Source organism: Athene noctua, chromosome 16 (genome assembly GCF_965140245.1).
Source record: "Athene noctua chromosome 16, bAthNoc1.hap1.1, whole genome shotgun sequence".
Taxonomy (NCBI): Eukaryota; Metazoa; Chordata; class Aves; order Strigiformes; family Strigidae; genus Athene; species Athene noctua.
Window position 1 is genome coordinate 16,017,768 of NC_134052.1, and position 22,040 is coordinate 16,039,807.

At 53.8% G+C, this 22,040-nt stretch overlaps 1 protein-coding gene across 1 annotated transcript; it reads left to right on the top strand.

Annotated features, from left to right (window-relative positions):
- The first annotated feature begins 798 nt into the window (after nt 1-798).
- On the top strand, nt 799-21,579 carry HELZ2 (helicase with zinc finger 2). The gene is made up of 19 exons (XM_074920104.1): nt 799-1,085; nt 1,176-1,359; nt 2,456-2,563; nt 3,161-3,684; nt 4,036-4,668; nt 5,677-6,460; nt 6,887-6,962; nt 8,291-11,801; nt 12,590-12,675; nt 13,034-13,165; nt 13,405-13,572; nt 13,797-13,938; nt 14,406-14,522; nt 15,097-15,289; nt 16,053-16,187; nt 16,428-16,646; nt 16,942-17,098; nt 17,525-17,692; nt 18,198-21,579. The coding sequence occupies exons 1-19, from the start codon at nt 814-816 to the stop codon at nt 18,320-18,322; spliced, it is 7,734 nt and encodes a 2,577-aa protein (XP_074776205.1). The 5' UTR covers nt 799-813; the 3' UTR covers nt 18,323-21,579.
- The last annotated feature ends 461 nt before the right edge of the window (nt 21,580-22,040 follow it).

The following is a 22,040-nucleotide window of genomic DNA, read 5'->3' on the forward strand; positions in this document are numbered from 1 at the left end:
GCGGCTCCATGGCACCTCCTCCCCCCCGGCATCACCTTGTAGGAACTTCCCGCCGTTAATTTTGCTCTGCTCAAGCCCCCGCTGAGGATGCCCATGGCCAACAGCATGGCGGTGCCGCTGGGCAGCCTCCAGCAGCACCTGGAGCTGCGCCTGGTCTGCTCCAAGTGCAGCGTGAAGGAGGACGAGATCACCTACCAGCTGCGAGAGGTGGAGCACACGTGCACCTACGAGATCCTGCTGGCGCGGTGCCGCAGCCGCCGGAGCATGGCCTGGAGGAAGGTGTGCCGGCGGCCGGGCTTCCCCAACCCGACCCACTACACCGTCTGCAGGTACTACGTGGTGGGGCTGGGCTGCAGCAAGCACATGAGCCAGTGCACCTTCGCCTGGAGCCCCGAGGAGGCCATGGTCTGGAACTTTGAGAGGGAGCAGCAGTTGGAGTGGCGCTGGCTGAAGGCAGCGGTGCTGCAGGCGCAGCTGGGGGGTCGCCCCACCGCCCCCCCCGCCGCTACCAGCACCGCCGGCGAGATCATCAGCGAGTTTGGGGGGAAGTTCCAGGAGATCTGCAAGCGTTGCTTCTTCGGCTGCCCCCAGCGCATCTCCGTGGGCGGTCAGGGGCGGCTCTGTGAGTCCCACCGGCCCTGGGACCCCCTCCTGGTGCACGTGGTGTCGGACAGCCGGAGGAGGCAGCAGTACGTCGCCGTCCGACCCTGCCCCGAGTTCCTGACGGCCCTCGGCTACTGCCGCTTCGTCTCGCGGGGCCAACCCTGCAAGCACAGGCCGCAGCGCTGCCAGTACGCCCACAGCGACGTGGAGATGGCCATCTGGGAGGCCGAGAGGGAGCACGGCTTGGTTCGTGCCGACCTGTTGCTGGCCGCCGAGCCCTGCAGAGCCAACGGCGAGTCGGCGGCGCCCGCGCCGGTGCATTTCTACTGCCGGGTCTGCCTGGTGACCTTCAGCTCGCAGGAGAGCTTCGAGAGCCACTGCTCCTCCGTTGAGCACGTGCAGATGCTCTCGGTTGACACCTCCATCCAGTGGGTCCACCGCGCCCCGCCGCTTGGGCTCAGCAAGTTCTCGCTGTGTAGCAGGTAAGGTGCCCGCCCGGCGCGGCAGGGGACAGGGGCAGGGCCCCGTGCCGCCGGGCGTGGGTGACACCTGGGACACCTCTCTCCCGACAGAGTGGAGGTGTGCGAAATGGGGAGCAGCTGCACCAAGGCTCATTCCGCCGAGGAGCTGCAGGAGTGGATCCAGAGGGAGAAGGTTGCTGTGAAGAAAAAGAAGCAAGCGCTGAAGGAAGGGCTCCTGTCCTACCAGGACCGGCTCATCGCCGAGTATCGCACGTGCTCCAACGAGGTGTTGATTGTGAGTTGGGGGCAGCAGGGTGGGGGCACGTTGGTCTGGTGCATCTGAGAAGCCTTTTGTGTCAGAGCTCAGGACCGGGGCCCGCTGCTCAGCGTTCTGGAGGTGACACAGGAAGGGACGTCGCATCCCTCGGGGAGGGGGGCCTGGAGCTGTCTGGGAGAGAAGGATCTGGGGGTTCTCATTGACAAACAGCTGAACACGAGCCGGCAGTGTGCCCGGGTGGCCAAGAACGCCAACGGCCTCCTGGCTTGGGTTAGAGCTAGTGTGACCAGCAGGAGCAGGGAGGTGACAGTCCCCCTGTGCTCGGCACTGGGGAGGCCACACCTGGAGGTTGTGTCCAGGTTTGGGCACCTCAATCCCAGAGAGATCTGGAGGGGCTGGAGCGAGGGCAGAGGAGGGCAACGAGGCTGGGGAGGGGCTGGAGAATCAATCCTGTGAGGAGGCAGGGCAGGAGCTGGGAGTGTTCAGGGTGAGGAGGAGGAGGCTGAGGGGAGCCCTCATCCCTCTCTGCAGCTCCTGCCAGGACATTGCAGAGAGGCTGGGGCTGGGCTCTGCTCCCAGGGGATCAGGGACAGGACAAGAGGGAACGGCTGGAAACTGCCCCAGGGGAGGGTCAGGCTGGGCAGGAGGAGAAAATGTTTCCCAGACAGAGTGGTCCGAGAGTGGAACAGGCTGCCCAGGGAGGGGGCAGTCCCCATCCCTGGGGGGGTTTCAGGGCCGTTGGGATGAGCTGTGGGGGATGTGGGGTAGGGGAGAACTTTGTAGAGTCGGGCTGAGGGTTGGACTCGCTGATCCCGAGGGGCTTTTCCAACCTGAATGGTTCTGGGATTCCTCTTCCTTCACCTCTTTCAATATGGCAACCCGAGAGCCTGCTCGGGCTACCCAACCACGCTGCTGTGCCCACGGGTCCTTTCGTTCCCGTGGCGTGGGGACACCGAGCAGCAGCGGGCGAGGACTGAGCACAAGGATTTAGTGGCAGACCCCTCTAGGGAGGACGTAGCGTAAAGGCAGAGGATGACGGTGGCCCCAGGGAGGGCTCTGCGGCGTGTCCCTGGGACGTTGCCTTCAGTCCCACTCCTCTCGTGCCCTCCTCCAGATGTCTGAGTACGTCGAGGGCGTCAGAGTTGTGTGTGAGCAGCCCCTGAGCGTGCAGTCGGAGGACAGGAGGCTGAAATACTGCTGGAAGTTCAGGGTCCACTCCCAGGTAAGCCCGGCTCTGCGAGCCACTGGCAGTGCCCGCTGCTGTGCACAGTCCTTGTCCTTTGGGCTTTTTTGGTTGGTTGGTTGTTTTTAATTCTTCTTTCTGCAAGGGGCAGGAGGATGGGGACTTGGGGATGTCTGAGTGAGGACGGGGGTTGGGTATTTAGGAGCAGCTCAGGCTTGGGTGGTGCAGCCACCGTGTCTCCTGTCTCGTGCGGTGGGGCTGGGGCAGACCCAGCTGCTCTCAGCACCTCCCACTTATCACAAATACCAAGATTCAGCTGCTTTCCTGCCCAGGGTTTTGTGGGTGTTGTGGGGGCAAGAGACTGGGTCTAATTATCCTCTTCAGCTCTGGAGATTTCCCCTTTACAGCAGATGGGCTCAATTTCTATAAAACTGAAACCTGATGTTCTTTAAGACCTTAAAATAATCCCTGTGGGGTTGCACGAGGAATATCTCCTTTAAGGAGAATTTCAAGGGCCGACATGGCACGTGGTTCCCACAGCAGCTGTAGGGAAGGCTGCTGGGGGGATCTCACCGGCCGCGGGGCTCTTCCCGCCGGCTGCCCTCACCCTGGCCCCGTCTTCTCCTCCACTGGCAGGTGCCTCTGCAGCACGTGGCGCTGCTGAAGCGGGAACCTGGAGTCAACTTCTACCTCTCGGGGAATGGGCTTTCCCGGGGCCTCCACTACCTTCGGGGGGAGCACGTAGCCACGCTGCCTTCCTCGCCCCGCACGGCGCTGGTGGAGGTGTGCATGGAGTGCTGCACCCTCGGCGTCTTCGAGCAGTGGGTGGTGTTCGACTTCGGCAAGCGCCCCGTCCTCAGGCAGAAGATCAAGGTGAAGGTGGGCCAGCGGGAGACGCCCCACCACGTCCCCAGCAGCAGGGAGAACAGCCGCCCCGTCAACTTTGTGCGATGGGATAGAGGTAACCGGATCATCGTTCCCAGTGTGCCGAGGACCGGTGAAGATGTGGATCTGATGGCCAAGTACAAACCTCCTGCTCTGGCGCTGGACTACCAGCGCGAGGATGGTGCGACCGTTCCCATCACCCGGCTCAACTACCGCGAGAGGATGCACGGCTTCCTCTTCCGCGAGGAAGAAGCTGAACAGGCTCTGATTGCCAAGTAAGTGCTGGGCGTGGATCCGGAGAGGTTCCTCCTCGCTGGGAACGATGAGCTCGTTGCTAACCCTTGGGGCCGTGCTGCTACAGAAGGCTCTGTCCCTTCTGGGTTGGGTCCTGGGGTGTCTACCCAGAAAATGGAAACCCGCCAGGAAGGATGTTTTGCCGGGGGGTGATAGGAGGGGAAGGGCTGGGGCTTGTCCTGTGGCCGCAGTTTAGCTAGAAGCACAGTTTCTGCCTCTCGAGGGGCTGGCAGACCCTCCCTGGGTGTAGGTGGCAGTGCCCCCCCAGCGGTGGGGAGGGTGGTCGCTGATGAACCGATGGGCCAGTTCAATCGGGTGTTTCCTCTTTTCAGGCTCAACCTGCGCGTCCTCATCTCGCTGACCCCCATGCTGCAAAGCCTCTCCATGGGGATGAAGTTTGCCCTCTCTGGTGAGCTGTTTGCTGAAGTGCCTACCCCTTACAACCTCTCACCGGACACCGACGAGGGGTATCTGCTGAGCAGGTCCGTGCCCACGGCTTTCCTGGCGCTTGACCCACCTGTAGACAATCGGGTTTACGAGGTTAGTGTGGAGCATAAAGCCACCACGGAGAAGACCATCTGGCTGCAGATACCAAAGAGATGCTGCTCAGAGCTCAACTTCAAGCCAAACACCTCCCACAAGGTGGAGATCCAGTTCCAAATCGACCAGCTGCTCTTCCGGCAGTGGCACCAGGCGGTGGATCGCCTGTTGGACGAGAAGCTGGTCCTACCAGATGTTGCCAGTTGTTCTATCCCCTACTCTCTCGGGTCACCGCAGAAGGGGAATAGCAAGCAGAAACAAGCCATCTCCTTCATCACGGGGCAGGCAACCACCAGCCGGCAGGTCCCGCCTCTTCTCATCTACGGGCCTTTCGGCACAGGGAAGACGTTCACCTTGGCCATGGCCACCATGGAGATCCTCAGGCAGCCCAAGACGCGGGTGCTGATCTGCACTCACACTAACAGGTCAGCCGGGGCTGAGGGAAGAGGCAACCAGGGTTGTGGGCCGGGGCCAAGCGAGCTGTTCCGTTGTTTGCCTGGTGGGATGAGAGGGAGCCAGGGTGGATGAGACAGAGCCGAGCTGCCCTTTTCTTCGTGTGCGTTTCAATCACTTAAGTAAATTCATTTTTATTTAATATGGCTTAAACCACTCCTGAGCTCCACCAAGCCTGGCATGGGTGGAAGTCTTTGTGGAAGAGGCGGCATATTCCTGCCCCATTATAAAATGGGAGTGGGTTGGAGAGACAGTTAGTTCTCTCTAGCCTTTACTGTGTCCTGGAAGATGTAGAAAGCCGTTGCCTGACCTTGCTGGGATAACATTGTGACCTTGAAGACAATTGTGCTCTGTGCACGTGCCAATTTTTTGGCTTTTCCAGGGAGAGTTTGGGGAAGAGGAAATGTAGATCTGGTCTGATTGCCACTGAATCTGCCTTCCGAGAAACCAGACCAAGATTGTTTAAAATTAGAGTAGTGAAAAGAGTGTGCACACCCGATCCTGCAGGCTGTTACTGCCTTAGTTTTTAATGTAGAATAGATGGGTGACTGCTAGTCTTGGCCTGTTTCAGGCTGTCTGCTTGCACTGGAGCTTCTTCTGCAGATCTTGTATCACCTGGTTAGCTGTCTGCCAGGCGATGGTTAGCTGTCAGAGGAGAGGTCTGTGTGACTTACCTCTAGAGAGCAGCAGGGCCACAGATTGTGTTGACCACGTTGCATTTTTCCCATATGAGCACCAAGAGATGCCCTAGGCTCGAGTATCAACTCCTGTTTTAAACCATACTTTCAAGATAGGCCTGGAATTGGTGGCTGCATGAACCCAGCTTCTTCATATGTGTGTGAATGTCTCCTGGGACGAGGGCGTCGTCACCCAAAGCTGGGGGAGAGTTCGGGTGCGTGTTGGTGAACGACCAGCGCGTTGGGATGATGGGCACAGCGCTTACAACTCCTCCATGGTTTTCCCCTTTTGTTCCCCTCCAGTGCTGCTGACATCTACATCCGGGAGTATTTCCATAACTACGTGACCAGCGGGCACCCGTGGGCCGTTCCCCTGAGGATTATATCCACCGACCGTCCCATCAGCATGACAGACCCCATCACGCAGATGTACTGCTGCCTCTCGCCAGACCAGCGCTCCTTCCGGCACCCCACGCGGGCAGAGATCGACCGGCACCACGTCATCATCACCACCTCCATGTTATCCAAGAACTTGAAGGTTGCCCCAGGCTACTTCACCCACATCATGATCGATGAGGCTGCTCAGATGCTGGAGTGTGAAGCTTTGGTCCCGCTCTCCTACGCCACGTTTGAGACCCGGATTGTCCTCGCTGGGGACCACATGCAGATAACCCCAAAGCTCTTTTGTGTTGGGGACGGACAATCTGCTGATCACACCCTGTTAAACCGACTCTTTCAGTTTTACCAGAAGGAGAGGCACGAAGTGGCCGTGAAGAGCAGGATCATCTTCAATGAGAATTATCGCTCCACCGCGGGCATAATTGAGTTTGTCTCCAAGCACTTCTACGTTGGCAAAGGCAACGCTATCCAAGCCAGCAGGAACATCCCGCCCCATCCCGAAATCTACCCCCTCGCGTTCTGCCACGTCTGTGGTGTGGCTGAAAGGGATATGTCCATGATTTCTTGGCACAACACCTCCGAGATAACACAAGTGATTGAGAAAGTGAAGGAGATCTATATGAGGTGGCCAGATGAGTGGGGTGTCCGAGATCTGAAGAGGATCTGTGTGGTCTCCCATGGGATGCAGGTACGTAGTGGAATCACACGTTTCCCTACCTGAAGGGGCTATGTGTGCACTGCTGACTGCTCTCTAAACACTCCCTAATAAATGCTGAACGCTGCCTGTCTCTTGTGATGGCAAAAATAGGGAATCCGGGGTCTTGCATGCCATCGGTGTTTTCTCCGAGGCGCCCTCCCTTTGGGTGGTCACAGGTGGTCGGAGCAGAGGTGCCTCTTAGTGGGATGGTTTAGCTGAAGATTTCTTTCAGCATCTTCTAGGCAGGTTACCTACAGGGCAGACTGGGAGCACTGGCTGAACCCAGCCCAGGACGTGTGGCTGTTGTTGAGTAACTTTCTCAGGGAACTTGCAGCTGAGAGGGGTGAGGGACCGTGGTGTTGGGTGGGGGGTGTTTCTGAGCTGAAACTGCAGTCGGTTGTGCCTCTTTCTCACCAGGTTTCTGCAACAAGACAAGAGCTGAGGAAAAAGCAGCTACAAGACGTGGTGGTAGAAAACTATGAAAACTTGCCAGGTTTGTGTCTTGTGCAATAGTTAGTCACGCCTGGCTGCGTTCTGAGGTCTGGGCAGGGAGAACTTTCCCGCTGACGCTGGTGAACAGGAGAGTCTGTTGCAGCTACAGCCACTGTGTAATGATCAGGAGAAAGAGACACTGGGTCGTTAGCAGAGTTTTTTCTGGAATCTTAGCGTTGTCCTGCTTGCTAAAATGCAAAATACCAGCTGACCTTGGGGCAAAACCCCTCTCTGGGAGGGTGCATGCGGTGCTGTTGGGCAGCGTTCCCCTGCCCTTCCCCGTGGCTCTGCAGCTGCCACAGCCCATTAGGAGAGGGAGTGCCTGGAAATCCTTTGGCTGATTTCCATCCCCTTCTGGTTGGTAATTCTTTGATTCTTGTCCTTTCCATAGTGAATAAGATTTCACACCGAATTAAATCTGCACCCAACTGTCAACTTGTTTCAAATATATGGACGTTGCTTTGTAGGAGGGTGAAAACCCTGCGAGTGCGATCCCAGGGCATGTGTGAATCATGTGAAAGCCCCAAGTACCAGCAGGAGAGGCCGGTAATAGAAGGGAATTGAAACCAGGATGGCCTGTGGGTACCAGTCGCAGCAAAAAAATCACAGAACAGCTCACTAAAGGAGGAGTCTGCTGCTCTGGATGTCAAGAGAGGGATAGGGCTGGTTTTGTCCTCAAGGACTTAGTTTATGACTCATCCATGTTTTTATTATTATTATTTTTTCTTTATTGTGCAGCTGGGACTCCTCATGGTGAGAATAACTGACCCCTGGGGCATGTTTCTGATCTCCACACCCCTTCTTTGCAGTCTCTTCCCAGCTCTGAAATCGCCAGGGTGCCTCTTGCTGTTTGTTATTTGTCATGCAATCAGCAGAGCCGGCCTTGAGGGGAGAGGGATTCTTGCAAACGGTCACTGCTTTTGTTCCTGCAAGACCCTCTGTTCCCTGAGGAGTTTGGGATTCATGGAAAACTCTCCCTGTTGGTGAGGAGTGGCTGGCGAGGCTGCCGGTGGCACTGAGCGCGCGGGGCTGCTCCACAGGTGCTCACGGCTGCGCTGGTCCATGCTCTGCCTTTCTCCTGTCTCCTCCCTGGTGTGTGGGTGCTGGCGGCCTCACGGTGTCCCTCCTGGTTCATGCCCGGAGGCCCTCACGACCCCCAAGAGCTGCTTTATTCGCACCAGGTGACTCCCATGACTCAGCCAAGCGAGGTCCCATCAGCCCACGGCCCCGTGACGCAGCGGAGCGGGGCAGAGCGCCGGGCAGCAGCCAGGCAGGGTCTTCCCCGTTGGGTTCCCGTGGGTGACTTCTCCCTTGTCCCCTCTGGTGCAGGGCGGGAGTTCCGGGTCATCATCATCAGCACGGTGCACACCAGCGAGAGCCTGCGCGTCTCGGCCTCCCACCACCTCGAGTTCTTCAACGAAGCCAGAGTGCTCAACACGATCATGACCCGGGCTCAGTCGCTGGTTGTTGCGGTGGGGGATGCGGTGGCCCTGTGCTCCCACGGGCAGTGCAGCAAGGTGTGGAAGCGCTTCATCCAGCAGTGCATCGAGAAGGGGAGCATCTTCCCGGAGAACCTGACGATGGCCCAGATTAAACAGGCTGCGTGCAACAAGGAGAGCTGGAGCAGGAGGAGCCCAGAGGGGGACGAGGAGGACAGCGACACGGATTCCTGGAGCTCTGAGGCTGAGAGCATGAATCCTGACGATCCCATCCTCCAGGAGCTCTTAGATGAGAGCAAGAACGTGCTGGTGACCGTGTCCGAAGAAGGGCTGCTGAACGTGAAGTCTGAGGCTTCAAACCTGTGGGAAGACAGGCGGGAATACGTCAACTTCTCCTCTCAGGTGATGCAGGAGTATCTGCACATGCACCCCAAAATGTACAAGAGGTGCGAGCTGATCAAAGAATGGTTCGACAGAGCTACTGCCTTCACCCTCAACGACTCCCCTGCGATGACCATCCAGATCAAAGGCAGGGTTCACTGCGGGATGGCCTTCACCGGGGACGAGGTGCTCGTGGAAATCCTGCAGAGCAGCACGGCTGACGGCGGCAGCCACCGCCCTCAGGGGAAGGTGGTGGGCATCCTGAAGCGCACGGAGAGAGAACGGACCTTCATCTGCATGATGGACGAGTTTGATCCCCGGGTGATGATACCCATCGATCACACCGTCACCAAAATATTCGTCCCAGGCCTGAAAGAGAAACCCAATGTCATTCCCATCCGCAGGCTTGTCAACGGGAAGTACAGGGTGGTCAGCTGCGAGAAGATCAGTCAGGAGTCGAGGAGGTGCCAGTTCTTCTGCGTCCAGATCATCTCCTGGCGGGAAGGGTTTTACTACCCTTTGGGGATAATAACAGAGATTCTGCATGCAGCATTGACTTTGGAAGAAGGCTTGAAGATCCTTGACTTGGAATATGGTTTGGAGAAGAAATACCCAGTTGCTGTCACCAAGGAGTTGACCAAATACACCTCCAGCAGCAAACTAAACCTCACCAAGGAAAATCTGAAGGACTGTCGGAGTTACCTGACCTTCACCGTCGACCCCCAAGGTGCCAGGGATCTGGACGACGCTGTCAGCGTTAGGGACCTCGGGCGTCACTATGAGATTGGGATCCACATTGCAGACGTGGCTGGCATCATTCCCAAAGGCAGCGCCTTGGACTTGGAAGCAAAGAAACGCGGCGTCACCTACTACGCTCCCAACCAGGAGCCTCTGTGCATGTTCCCACCCCACATTAGCCAAGACGTCTGCAGCCTCCTGCCGCAGAAAGATCGTCGGGTGATCTCCTTGTTTGTCACCGTAGAAAAGGAGACCGACGAGATGTTGGAGGGAGTCTTCAACATCTCTGTGATCCGCTCGGACAGGCAGCTGTCCTATGAGGAGGCAGAGCTCTGCATTAAGGATCACTACAGGGGAGCAGCGGGGGCCCTTCGTTTCAATACCCTGGAGGACTGCATAGCTGTGGCTTATCATTTCTCCAGGATCCATCGGAAGTTTCGGCTGCAGGAGGACTGTTTCTATGACCGGCTGGACGAGGAAAGCTCCCCAGGTAACAGGGGATCCCATCAGATGATAGAGGAGTTAATGATCATGTTCAACAGTTTCGTGGCTGAGTTCCTCACCAACCAGGAGGACACCAGAAATGTCACTCCTCTCCGGTGTCAGTGTGAGCCAAGCCCTCAACAGTTATCCCTCATGAAAAACAAGTACAGCCACATCCTTCCTTTGTCCATCCATCTCTCACACCACCTGGGAGAGGTGCCTCCTGACCAAGACACCTCTGAACATGTGGGCTTCAGTCTCCTGGCCCCCGTCTGGGAGCACCTGCAGTCAGCCGCTGGTATCCGTGACATCCACAAGATGCTAGACCTTATCGTTACCGATGACATCCACCCAAAGCTGGCCCCCGTGGCCCTGGAGTTCAGGAGACTGCTCAGCCGCTCCTATTTCAGTCGCTCCAACTCCACGGTCCAGTCGAAGGCGGGCCATTACTCCCTGCACGTTGACTCCTACACCTGGGCTTCCTCTCCCATCCGCCGGTACGTGGATGTCGTGGTCCAGCGGCACCTTCATTCCATGCTCCGCAAGAAGCCCATCATCTATTCTTCGGATGACATTGAGTTTCTCTGTCGTGACTTCAACAGGAAGAATTTCCAGGCGATGATGTACGAGAAGAGGGCCCACAGCCTGCAGATGGCCACCCAGCTGAAGGAGCAAGTCCTGCAGAAGGTGGCCTTCGTAGTGGATATCGAAGGGCTGAACAAATATTTTAAAGCCTTGTTTCCCCTGAACAAAGAGAGTCTTCCGGATCCCCAGAAAATTAACTACAGGTCTCTTCAGCTGATAGAACAGCCCATGTTCATCGAGCAACGGAGCTGCATGAGGCTGATGTGGAAGAAGCGGGTGTACTCTGTGGAGACCAAGGAGCACAGCCTGCAGGAAGGGTCTCTCTGCGACCACAGCGTCACCCTCCCCAGCGCCCAGACTTGGCAAGGCGTGCTGGCAGCCATCAGGAACGAGGACTTTGAGACCGCTGCCTCCCTCCTTCAGGAGAGCAAGGACCTCTACCAGCGCCACGTGGGCTGGGTCAGGAAGAGCCAGTGCTCGCACTACATGGAGCTCTACATGGAGCTGAGCGCCGGCGACGCGCTGCACTTCCAGCTCACCACCGACGTCTGCCGGGGCTTCCTGGTGCCCTTCGTGCAGCTGTGGTGCGTGACGCCGGGTTTCGACATCTGCCTGCAGCACATGGAGAAGCCCATCGATTGCTTCTCTGCTTATGCCACCCTGTCATCCAAAGACAAGTACAAACACGAAACGGAATACAACAGGGTGTGGATGCCGATGAGCGCCATGGAGTCCGCGTCGTGTGCGGTGGCTGAAAACGACTCGATTGTCCTCCATGATGTCGAAATAACCTGGGCAAAGCAAAGGACAAGCAAAGGACAGCTGCAAGGGAGTTTCATCCTAGACAAAAAACTTTCGGAGGAGTGCTCCATCGAAGCAGACTTCAGCCACTGTTACTTGTGCATCCGCTTAGGTGGGCTGAAGCTTGGGAACCTTCAGAGCGACGAGGAATGCCTTAGCCACGGCCTCCAGAACCTGAATTTTGTTAACAAGGGCAGGTCAGAAAGCAAACTTTTGGTCGATCCAGATACCTACACCTGGGTGGCTCACGGGGTCACCGAAGAGTTCAGCGAGGATGAGAAGTTGGACAGGATTAGTCACCGTACTATGAACTTTTACATCCACTATATGTCTATGGAGAGGATCCCCGTGGAAATCTTGCAGGCCTCTGCTAAATTCACGGTGGAGCTCATACCAAAGATGCTGCCGGACATGTAAGTGTGCTCAGCAGTCACCCTCTGGTTAACCCGTCCATGCAGAGCAGCAGGGTCCAACCTGACTCCTTTGCTACACCCAGATGAGCTTTGCTGGCTGACCCCCTGAAAAACCTGTCCTTGCCCAGCTCCGACTGGCCATGCGGTTGGGCAGGGGAGTGGCAGGGGGGTGGCAGGATTTCTCAGATCTGTTCTCCAGACAGCCTCTTGAGCTTCTCGTTGACCTTGAGAATGAGGAGATAGGGGAAGGTGCCGTGCTGAAATTTCCCTGGGCATCTGGTTCTTATGTTGCTGGATTGCTGCAATACGTGTCAGAAAAGGCAGTGTGAAGCTTAGCAGGAGTGCTCCCGGATTTCCCCATCGTTCCCCTTTGTGGTTGCTGTGATCGGCTCTAATTAAAGCAGAGCTGGTGTCTACTTTGCCCTTCTTTGTGCACAGCACGGACTGCTGTGGCTTTTTCAGGGCAGAATGTGCTTCCTTTTTTATCGTGAATTTTAGGAAAAAATGGGAAGCTAATGCAATAAAATGGGGCGGGCCATAATAAAATGGAGCTGGGACAGAAGTTGTGCTCCTTGCTCTCAACATCTTTACAGGCTCAGCTCTTCAGACAGTTGGGAAATAGTCCCAGATGCAAAAGAGCAGAGTCAGAGTTGTTGTGGTTTAAGTTCTTTGTGGAAGGATTTAATGCAACACCAAAGCAGAGAGAAAGGATAAACAAGGCAGTCGTACGAAGCTGTATTACAATTTTATGCTACATTAATTCGTTCTTATTTTTTCCTGTCTGTCAGACGAAAAGAAAAGGCAATTTGGAGGCTCAAGCGGGCCTCCAAGCTTGCCAGAAGCATCGCCCTTGGCCATGAACCTCCTAAAGAAGGTAGGTGCAAATATTCACCTTTCTTACCTCGTGGCTACTTGATTCTGGCTGGGCAGGTGCCCTGGCAACTTCTGGGGGTCTTTGCCATAGGGCTTATGCTCCCAGGCCAGGAGGCTCCCCTGCCAAGAGGAGCTGCCGGCCTGGCAGAGTGAAGGTGCCATGGGGTGCCTGGCTGGAGGGGATATTCTGATCCCCAGGACTCCCAGAGAAGGCTCATGGGCAGAACATCTTGGCACGGGACAAGGATTCCTTTTAGGTGGTCTCGTAAATGGGCCACGATTGCTTGTACCTGCTGCATCCTCCTGTTGAATCACTCAGTAAACGTGAAACTTGTTTTCCTGACTCTTTGCCGTAACAGTGACCACGTCCAAAATCCTGCAGCAAAAAACCTTTGATCTCCCTGGCAGCTACAGGAAGCTTAACCAGAGTCAGAACCAGGCTATTCTAAGGGCTCTGGGAAAACCTTTCACGCTCATCCAAGGGCCACCAGGTAAGGCTGGGGGACGGCACGAGTCTGTGCCCACTCTGTTATGGAAGGCAGGTTACAGCTACGCTGTTGCTTTCCGTAGGACCCTTGGGGAGAGGGGAGCGTGGGTTGGCATCACCCACAGCTGTTCAAGGCAGTCCCCTCCGTTCTTGATTTTTATTTCTTGACTGATCATCCAGGTGCTGATCTGGAGCATGGGTGTTGTGATTAAAGTCTCCTCAGCAACCTCCTTGTTTTTCTAGGCACAGGGAAAACCGTTGTAGGAACTCACATTGTCTACTGGTTCCATAATCTGAATCAGGAGAGCGTCGAGAAGGAGCAACCACCATCCTCTGAAGAAGAAAAGCTCAAGAGGAGAAAGTCCATCTTGTACTGTGGCCCATCCAACAAGTCGGTTGATGTTGTTGCTGGTAATTATTGGTTTTAAGCCCCAGAAGTGGCTGGGAGGGAGAACACGTGGCCGCGAGCAGGAGGGGCAGAAAGCGGGGCTGGTTTGCCCGGAAGATTGCACAGAAGATGGAGGTGGGGCTGGCGGGTGAGGGCTGGAGGCAGAGGCGAGTGCCCGGCGGATGCCGGGCGCCTCGGGAGCTTTGGTGCCTGGTGCTGGCTGAGCAGACGTGTTCTCCTCCCCCAGAGATGCTGCTGAAGATGAAGGACCCGAAACCACTGAGGGTTTACGGGGAGGCCATTGAGACGTTGGAATTCCCATACCCGGGGAGCAACCAGCACCTCTACCGCAGAACCTTGCGGGATGCAAAACCAAAGCCTGAGCTCAGGTAGGACCGTGTGGCCCCTCAGGCTCGGGGGGCACTGGGGAATGATGTTTTCTGCACCCGTAAAGCTGAACAAGCCAGAGTAAATGCAGTTTCCACTCTGCTACCATGAAGCAGCGCTGTTAACCTGCTTTTAATTAATTTTTTCAAGTGGAGGTGCATAGACTGATGTAGGACCTAGTCAGGAAACCCAGGCTGTTGAAGAGATCCTAGATGATCTCATCACTCTTCTGAAGAGCTCTACAAGCCTTTGACTTCACTCCTGCTTGTAACCGCTACAGAAGAGTGGTCATAGTTTGTGTCCTCAGGGGTGAACTAAGTATTAGGTCTGGAAAGATTGAAGAGTCTGGCTGTGACTTCTTTAGCTGATGGGGTTTCTCCACATAGACAGGTGTGGTCTGCCCCACTGTAGGAGATACCACTTGGGTCTGTGTTGGGGGAAAATATTTATCTTTTGACTTTTTATTCAGCAAAATAATCCTGCATCATCGCATCCGGCGGCCGCCCAACCCTTACTGGCGGGATATCTGTAACTTTGACACTCGAGTGAGGAGAAGAGAGCAGATAACAGAAGAAGAAGTAAAGAAGTGAGTAGAAAGAGACCCTGGTGAGAGATGGCTGACTTTGGCCGTGTGCCACCTCTGGAGCGCCGCCCAAAGGAGCGCAGGGCAGCAGTCTCCTCCCTCTGCGAGGTTTGGGCTGTACGTGCCAGGTCGCAGCTGACACAGACTCGTAGACTGAAAGTCAGCTCGTTTGTCCTGGCTCATGCAAGCCGAGGGACTAGGTGAAACCATCGAGACAGATTAATAAAATGTGTGTTTGGAATGATGGAAAAAAGCGATTGTCTCGGGGTTAGTGGTACAGTGCAGAGCCTCAGCATCGCTTCTGCTCTGGTACTGTTGCCTGTGCGGCCCAAAAGTGACACGATGTGTGTGTGACACTTGATCCTCCACCCTGAGCCCCTGCCCTGCTGAGTTCAGGACAAAGTACATTTCCTACAGCATCCATCCTAAGGCCTTTTCTGGGAACACCAGCTCATCCTGGGGAGGGAGTTGGAGCCATAATCATTTGGGAAAGTATAGCCTCTGCCTGGTTCTTGCATGAGGAACCTGGAGATGTTTCCCTTATGCATAACCTGGTGTCTTCTGCGTCGACCACCAGGTACAAGATTCTCTTGTCATCTGCTCGTGCGTACGAACTGAAAGCCCACGACGTCATCCTGTGCACGTGCTCCGCGGCATCTGCCTCCTCCCTGGAGCAGCTCAATATCAAGCAGATCATCGTCGATGAGTGCGCCATGTCCACGGAGCCCGAGACCCTCATCCCTTTGGTCAGCCACCGCCATGCTGAGAAGGTAAGTCCCTTCCAAAGATGGGTCTCTAGGATGGCTGCTCGGGCCTCTCGAACCTCTGCCTGTCTTCCACCCCTTTACCATGCTGCTCTTCCAAGTTCTGCTGGGTTTTAAGGTTGGTTTTGGTAGTATCTATGATGGTGTATCAGTGTTTCAGCCTTTGGGGAGTTGTTTCCTTTGAGGTATAAGTCTACTAACTATCATTAAAGTCTTGAGGCACAGAGAGGTACACGCAGCACAGCACGAATTCTCACTAGATGCACGAGCTGAGCGTTTTCTGTTCATATCACACAAAGCAGAGGCCTGAAAGCTGTGGTGAACTATTGCATCTGCCTCTCTGCTGGGTCAGTCACCTCAGGTCCTTGTCTTCAAACAGTTACCCCCATGCTGTCTCCTCTAAACTTGCTCTTGGCTTTCTGCAAGGCAAAACAAGTGGTGGTGCGGCTGGATTTTTGGTGCTTCTTTACAGGGTGGGTATCACTGCCACTGAAAAATGTGCTGACCTGGGTCTAACGTGACAAGAAGCAGAGTGCAGGTTGCAGTAGGCTTACCACATGATGTCCTTCTCCTGTCAGATGAGAACAAAGCTCCATGTTATCTGGGTCAGGGTCTTTATATAATGCCCAGCGTGGTCTTTGATTGAGGTTGCTGTGACTGCAACATAAATATGTAGCAATAAATGTCTGTACAAACAGCCTTCCAAATTGCTGATTGCCTTCACCGGTGCCACCACCCTCACAGTTGAGGTGTCCACTCTTTGTTCCAGGTTGTGTTGCTTGGGGATCACAAACAGCTGCGGCCTGTGGTCGTCAATGACTTGTGCAAGAGTCTTGGCATGGAAAAGTCTCTTTTTGAGCGCTACCAGAATCAGGCGTGGATGCTGGATATGCAGTACCGCATGGTGAGGCCCTCAAGTGGATTATTTTTTTCTCCATCACAGAAAATCAGGGCTTGCCTCAAGCCACTGCGAAACAGATATTCTCCGCTAGCGCTTTCCCTTCCTAGAGTAAGAAATAATGCACTTGCCTGGTGCCAGCTACAGCACAACGGCATTGCAGGTGAAGCCTGCCCCAAAAGATGCTGCAGGCTGAGAAGTTCCTTGGGTTTTGCTCACCTCAGTTTCTCCCCTTTTCTCCGCCAGCACAAAGGCATTTGCGAGTTCCCATCCCGAGAATTTTATGAAATGCGGCTGAAAACATGCCCCCAGCTTCATCGTCAACCCAGCGTCTTCCACCACAGAGATAACGGCTGCTGCCCGATCATCTTCGGGCACGTGGAGGGGAAGGAGCAGAGCCTCGTGATTTCTACTGAGGAAGGAAACGAGAACTCCAAAGCTAACCCAGAAGAAGTGGAGCAGGCGGTGAGGAGGGTCCTGGGGAGCCGCTGGACATGCAGCGTCATGCGGGGGGACTGGGGTGGTGGAGGGACGATGAGGAGCGCTATAGGATAAGGATCAGCGGGGGGCAGCCTCTGCCGGGCGTCTCCCCGGCTCTGGGGCACGTCGCCATGCCCCTGGGCAGAGGCAGCTGCAGGGCAGCGTCACCCAGAGCAGGGCGAGCAGCACGGCCGGGCACCATCACCACCCTGGGTGCTGCGGGGTGCTGGTTCCCGCCGGCCCCGCTCCCAGGTGAGCAGCAGGACCCTGGTCTCCCCAGGTGAGGTTGGTGAAGCAGCTGACACTAGATGGCACCATCCGGCCGGAGAGCATCGCCATCCTGAGCCCCTACAACGCCCAGGTGTCCGAGATCAACAAGAGCCTCCTCAAAGAGGGCATCCGGGGGGTGACCGTCTGCACCATCATGAAGAGTCAAGGTGAGCTGGCGGGAGCGGGCAGCGTTGGGTCTGTCCCCTCCTGCCTTCCCCAGGGCCGAAGCAACTTCTCACAGAGACAGTCCTTGAGCAAATCCTACACCAGGGTCGTTCCAGCCGTGGAGGAAACATCCCTGGGCTGGATTTCTGGGTGATTTGTGATTATAATAAATCCCGTGGGAACCTCTGGAGTGCCCGGGCAGGGTGAGACTGCTGAAGACACGAAGGTGGAGGATGTCTGAAGGGGGATGTTAAAGAAATGCTTAATGTGCTCTTTGGAGAGCAACAACCAGGAGTCCAACGGCCTCCAAAGCTGGAGGAACCCAAACGGCGGCTGCCGCCGTTTCGTGGGTCTTGCTGTAGGGAAGTGAGTGTCATGTGGTCAGATACTTCCTCTTAAAAAAAATCTGGTTCAATTCCGCTTTCTAGGAAGCGAGTGGAGATACGTGATCCTGTCGGCCGTACGCTCCTGCCCCCACTCAGAGATTGACAGGAGGCCCACGAAGAGCTGGCAGAAGAAATACTTGGGGTTTGTGACCGACCCAAACCAGGTCAACGTTGCCATTACGCGAGCACAGGAGGGACTCTGCATTTTAGGTGGGTCTCCTGGGAGTGTGCGCAGGCCTGCAGGGGAACGGGATGCTTGGCTAAAGGGGTGGAGATCCAGGCTAGTACAACCGATGGTCTTACTTTATTTTTCTGCCCTTTAAACTGTGGTTTCCAAACTGGGTTATCTGGGCAATCCGCACGCAGCAGAGAGCGTGCGTGGCTCGTATGCAGCATGTATAATTAGTTTTTCTCACCCTCTGGTTCGGACCACGTTGTTTCTGTCACTTTTGCAGGCTAGAGCTCTCTCCTAACAGAATTTGGCTGCTTATTTTCCTCGGAGTCACGCAGGCGTAGGCTGTGGTGTGTAGGGAAGCTGCTCGCAGGTATGGCAGCACTGAAAAGGGAGCTGGGATTTTGTGGAGTTCTGGCTGAAAGTGTTCCCTGCAGGTTATCCAGCACCCTCAGGCTAGAAATGTGAGACAAAAGTTTCTGTGACGGTATGGTCTGAGCCTTTTCTGGCCACTAACCCACTGCCCCCATCCCTGTGCCACAGGGAACCGGTACCTCCTGGAGTGCAACCCTTTGTGGAGGAGACTGCTGCAGCATTACAGGCAGCACAGCTGCGTTACTGAGGCCCAGGGGATTTGGGTCAGGAAGACTTCAGCCTTGCACCGATGAGGATGGGTCGGACCTCGGTGAGCCCGTCCCTCTCCACCTGGACTGCGTTACGTGTGCCTTGGGAAGGACACAATCTTTCCATTATTTCACGACTTACGGAGCCAAACGCAGGCGGGGGAGCCGGGATCTTCCCTGCACAGTGACAGCTCAGCTGCAGCGCGTGCTTTGGCAGCCCGGGGGGTTTTTTTAATCCGTGCGACCTCAGACAGGAACTTTCAGCTCTAGCAAACCAAAAAAACCATTGGAAGTGGATGGACGGGTGTGTTTATTGATGATGATACTCTTTTTTTAACCGTGAGATGCTCAGCGGAGCCCCCATCCTCTCTGCCAGCTGTGCTCTGGGACCAAAGGCTCAGTCCATCCCTGGAGGGTGGAGTGGCTGCACGCGCCGCGCCGAGCTGCCATAGAGGACCAAAGCTTCTCAGTGCTACCACTTGTGTTAAACCAAGGCCAGGGAATTTGTAAGGCTTCTCATTTCTCAAAGCAGAAAAACAATTATTTTTTTTTTTCTGTTTGGGTTTGTGGTGTTTGTTTTTTTTTTTAAGTGAAAGAAGAAAGCAAAGAGAGAACCATGTACCACTCTTTGCCTAGCCATGTTCTCTGAGCATGTAAATACCACAGAGCCAAGGCCAAGTCGAATTTGTAAATAGACTTACTTATCCTTTGTACAAAGGAGGTTGTCCTCACTAGTATAGTTAATGAAAAGCAAGAGGACTGCCCCTACCAGGAAACATTGGAATTTGTAAGCGCATTTTAAACTGCTCTGAGTTCTATTTGAAATCACCTCCTGTAAGATTTCCCCCCATTTCCTACCCTGTTGTGTTGGTTTTTTTTTTCTTTTTTAAAGCTGCTTCTAATTTATTAACTTTTAACTCTGTGAATTCGTTTCACAGTCTTATAGCCTGAGTTTTTAAGAGCGGTGATGGAAATTTCATAAATGTACCACAGCATATATGTGTATAATGTATTTTTTTATTTTAAGTCGCCAAACTGCTGTGAAGGGGAAGCCGTGATTCACCACAGGAGGCTGCTTTCGCCCGGTGGCATCTGGCCGATACAGAAGTCTCGCGGTGAAGTGGTGCTCTCTGCTGAATCATGGAGCTGCTTTTTGAGGCATGATATTTTTGAGGGAGGGGGTGTCTTTTATCTCATTTCAATTCTGAATGTATGAAGTGCCTGCCTCAGCTCTCCCCAAGACCACACGCTTTGCTGTCTCCACATGTTCGCGTGGGCTGGAACCAGGATGCAGTCACGCTGGTTTTGCCCCGCGTCTGTGCTGTGCTGGGACACAAGTCCTCCTCGGTGGTGAGGGGTCCCCGTGGCTTCACAGCGCTATGGCAGGGATGGGGTTTGTCCTGTGTTTGTGACTGAAAATGCAGCAAGGCTCTTTCCAGTGTGGAGGAACGTGCAATAAGAAAGCCTTGTGTCTGGAAAAGTCCGTATTTAACACTGTGTTTCTTCTCATGACTCTGTGTTAGACTTAAGCCTATGGAGAAATTTTGTTGTTCTCTTCCTTATTTTAAACTCCCTTCCTGCACTTGTGCGTTTGGTAGGTTTGATCTGAACTCTAGGGACCGCTCAGGCTTGCTAAAAACTTTCTAAAGCGTAATAATGGGCACATGGCTGATGATCCCATGAGGGAGAGAAGCCCGTAAGAAAACACCTCCTGCTGGTTCTAAAGATGCTTGATAAAAGCTGCTAAGATGTAAAGTTCGTTGTTCCTCTTTGAAGTCATTCCGGCTGGGATCTTAAAAGATTCTGCGCCAGCCTGATTTATTACTGCCATTCCAAAGTAAACTTGTATAGGAATCATTTTGTGGATTAGTGAAATGCGATCGTGTATCTCCGAGGTGATGTGGAGAATTGCAAAAGATGCTGGAGTTGTTGGGATAAATACTTCAGCATGGTGCCAGCGTCATTCTAACAAAGTCACCTTGGTCCCTTTAGAACTGGTGGGTCTTATTTTCATGATATAATGTAAGTGAAGAGTCTCTCCCCTGTTTGGTTTTTTTTTTTTTTTCCTGGTTATTTCATTACATGTAACACAAATGAGGAGACTCACCCCAAGTGTAGTGACAGTCCAATGCTCTTGCGTGGGCTTTGGCCACGTGTTGGTATAGACCGAGGAAGAGACCCCACAAAGCATCTCCCTTTGCCCTCTGTGGGGAAAAACTGTTTAACCTTGGGGGTTAAAGCTGAGACTGAAAGGATTTGGTCACCTCTGTGTTGCAAGACAATATACTTTTTTTTTTTTTTTCTTTTCCTCTGACAACGTGTTTTGTAACTGGTGTTTAGAAAATGCTGCCCGAGACCACCCAAGCAGCAGCAACAGCCAGGCTGGACTCTTGGGCTGTTTGGGCTGTGAGCAGGTACCTGTAGAGTTGGTAGTGCAGCTGCAATAGTCAGGGATAGCAGAAAGTGCAATTAATCAAACTTTTAATAGACTGTTAGTGACAGCTGAATATTGCGTTCTTGTCCTTGTGTTTAGAAATAGACTCATAGAAATTAATAAAGGTTTAAAGTAGTCTGGTTTCATTTGCACGCCGAGCTTTGCATTTACTTTTGAAAGAATTTTATGTTCAAGCACGTATTCTGAAAATATTTACAAAACCCCCAAACCCTCGGTAATTCCAATAGGAAACCACTGGCAGCATGGTGCACAGGGTATCTCTCCAGTCAGGCTCCACATTTTCCGCAGCTCACAGACAAAAGAATGTCGTTGCAGGACAAAAAATATGGGTTCATCCAACGGGATAACTTACATTTCCTCGGCGCTAGTTAGAGCTTGAGCCCGAGTTGAACACGGGGAACGTGCGCACGCAGCCAGCGGGGTGCCGGGGGGGTCCAGCTGTCGCCCTGCGTCCTGCTGGGACCAGCAGTGGGATTAGGGATGTCCAGAGCCAGGAAAATCTCTCCTCGGCTCCAGCTGGCAGAGGAGAAACCCACTGGACTGTTTTTAAAGGGTTTGGACAGATGTGTATAGGACAATCAATTTACTGCAATAAATTGTTGGAGTTTTTTTAAAAATGGAAATGAAACGTTAAGTGTCGTGAAGTGTAAATTAAGGAACTTTAAGTGTGGCGGGTTTTTATCTTTTGTATGTCTGTGACTTGCAGAAAACCTCAAAGGACATTTTGGATACAAATATTTTTACCTGCTTCTACCATTTATAAGAATGAACCTCAACATTCCTTTTTTGATATTTAAGCCATAATTGTAAAAATGATTTCAATTTATTTAAATAATAAATTTTATTACTAAAACGTCTGTTTATGTGATGGTTTGACTCGAGTCTGTGTGGGGACAGCTTGGTTTGGACTGAATCAAAGGGTAAAAACAAAAAAAGAGCATTAACTGCAGTACGTGGCAGAAAAGATTGTTTTCTACATATTGGTCATGTGGCTGTATTGTCATTCCCTGTTTGTTGTGGAAGTTGGGGGAGGGGGGTTTGTTGTTTTCTTTTTTAATCAGAGTGGCTTTTTCATGCACTGTAGAGGGGTGGGCATGAAATCACACTTAGGAACCTATGAGGCACGGGGTGTAGAGGGTGAGAGGAGCCAGGGATGGAGGTCAGTTAGGGTGAGTGAGTGGAAGTTCAGTTCCGAAAATCAGTTTGGGATTCAGTTCAGGTGTTTTGGAGGAAGAACACGGGGGGAAAAATATAACTTGGAGGGGGGAAACCAAAACATCATTGCAAGTAGCTGGGACTGGGCATCTT

Excerpts from the sequence above, each read along its gene's own strand:
- HELZ2 (XM_074920104.1), top strand. The coding sequence starts at position 814 with ATGGCCATCTGGGAGGCCGAGAGGGAGCACGGCTTGGTTCGTGCCGAC. Across the intron at positions 1,086-1,175 it reads AAGTTCTCGCTGTGTAGCAG|AGTGGAGGTGTGCGAAATGG; the intron begins GTAAGGTGCCCG and ends CTCTCCCGACAG. Across the intron at positions 6,963-8,290 it reads AAACTATGAAAACTTGCCAG|GGCGGGAGTTCCGGGTCATC; the intron begins GTTTGTGTCTTG and ends CCTCTGGTGCAG.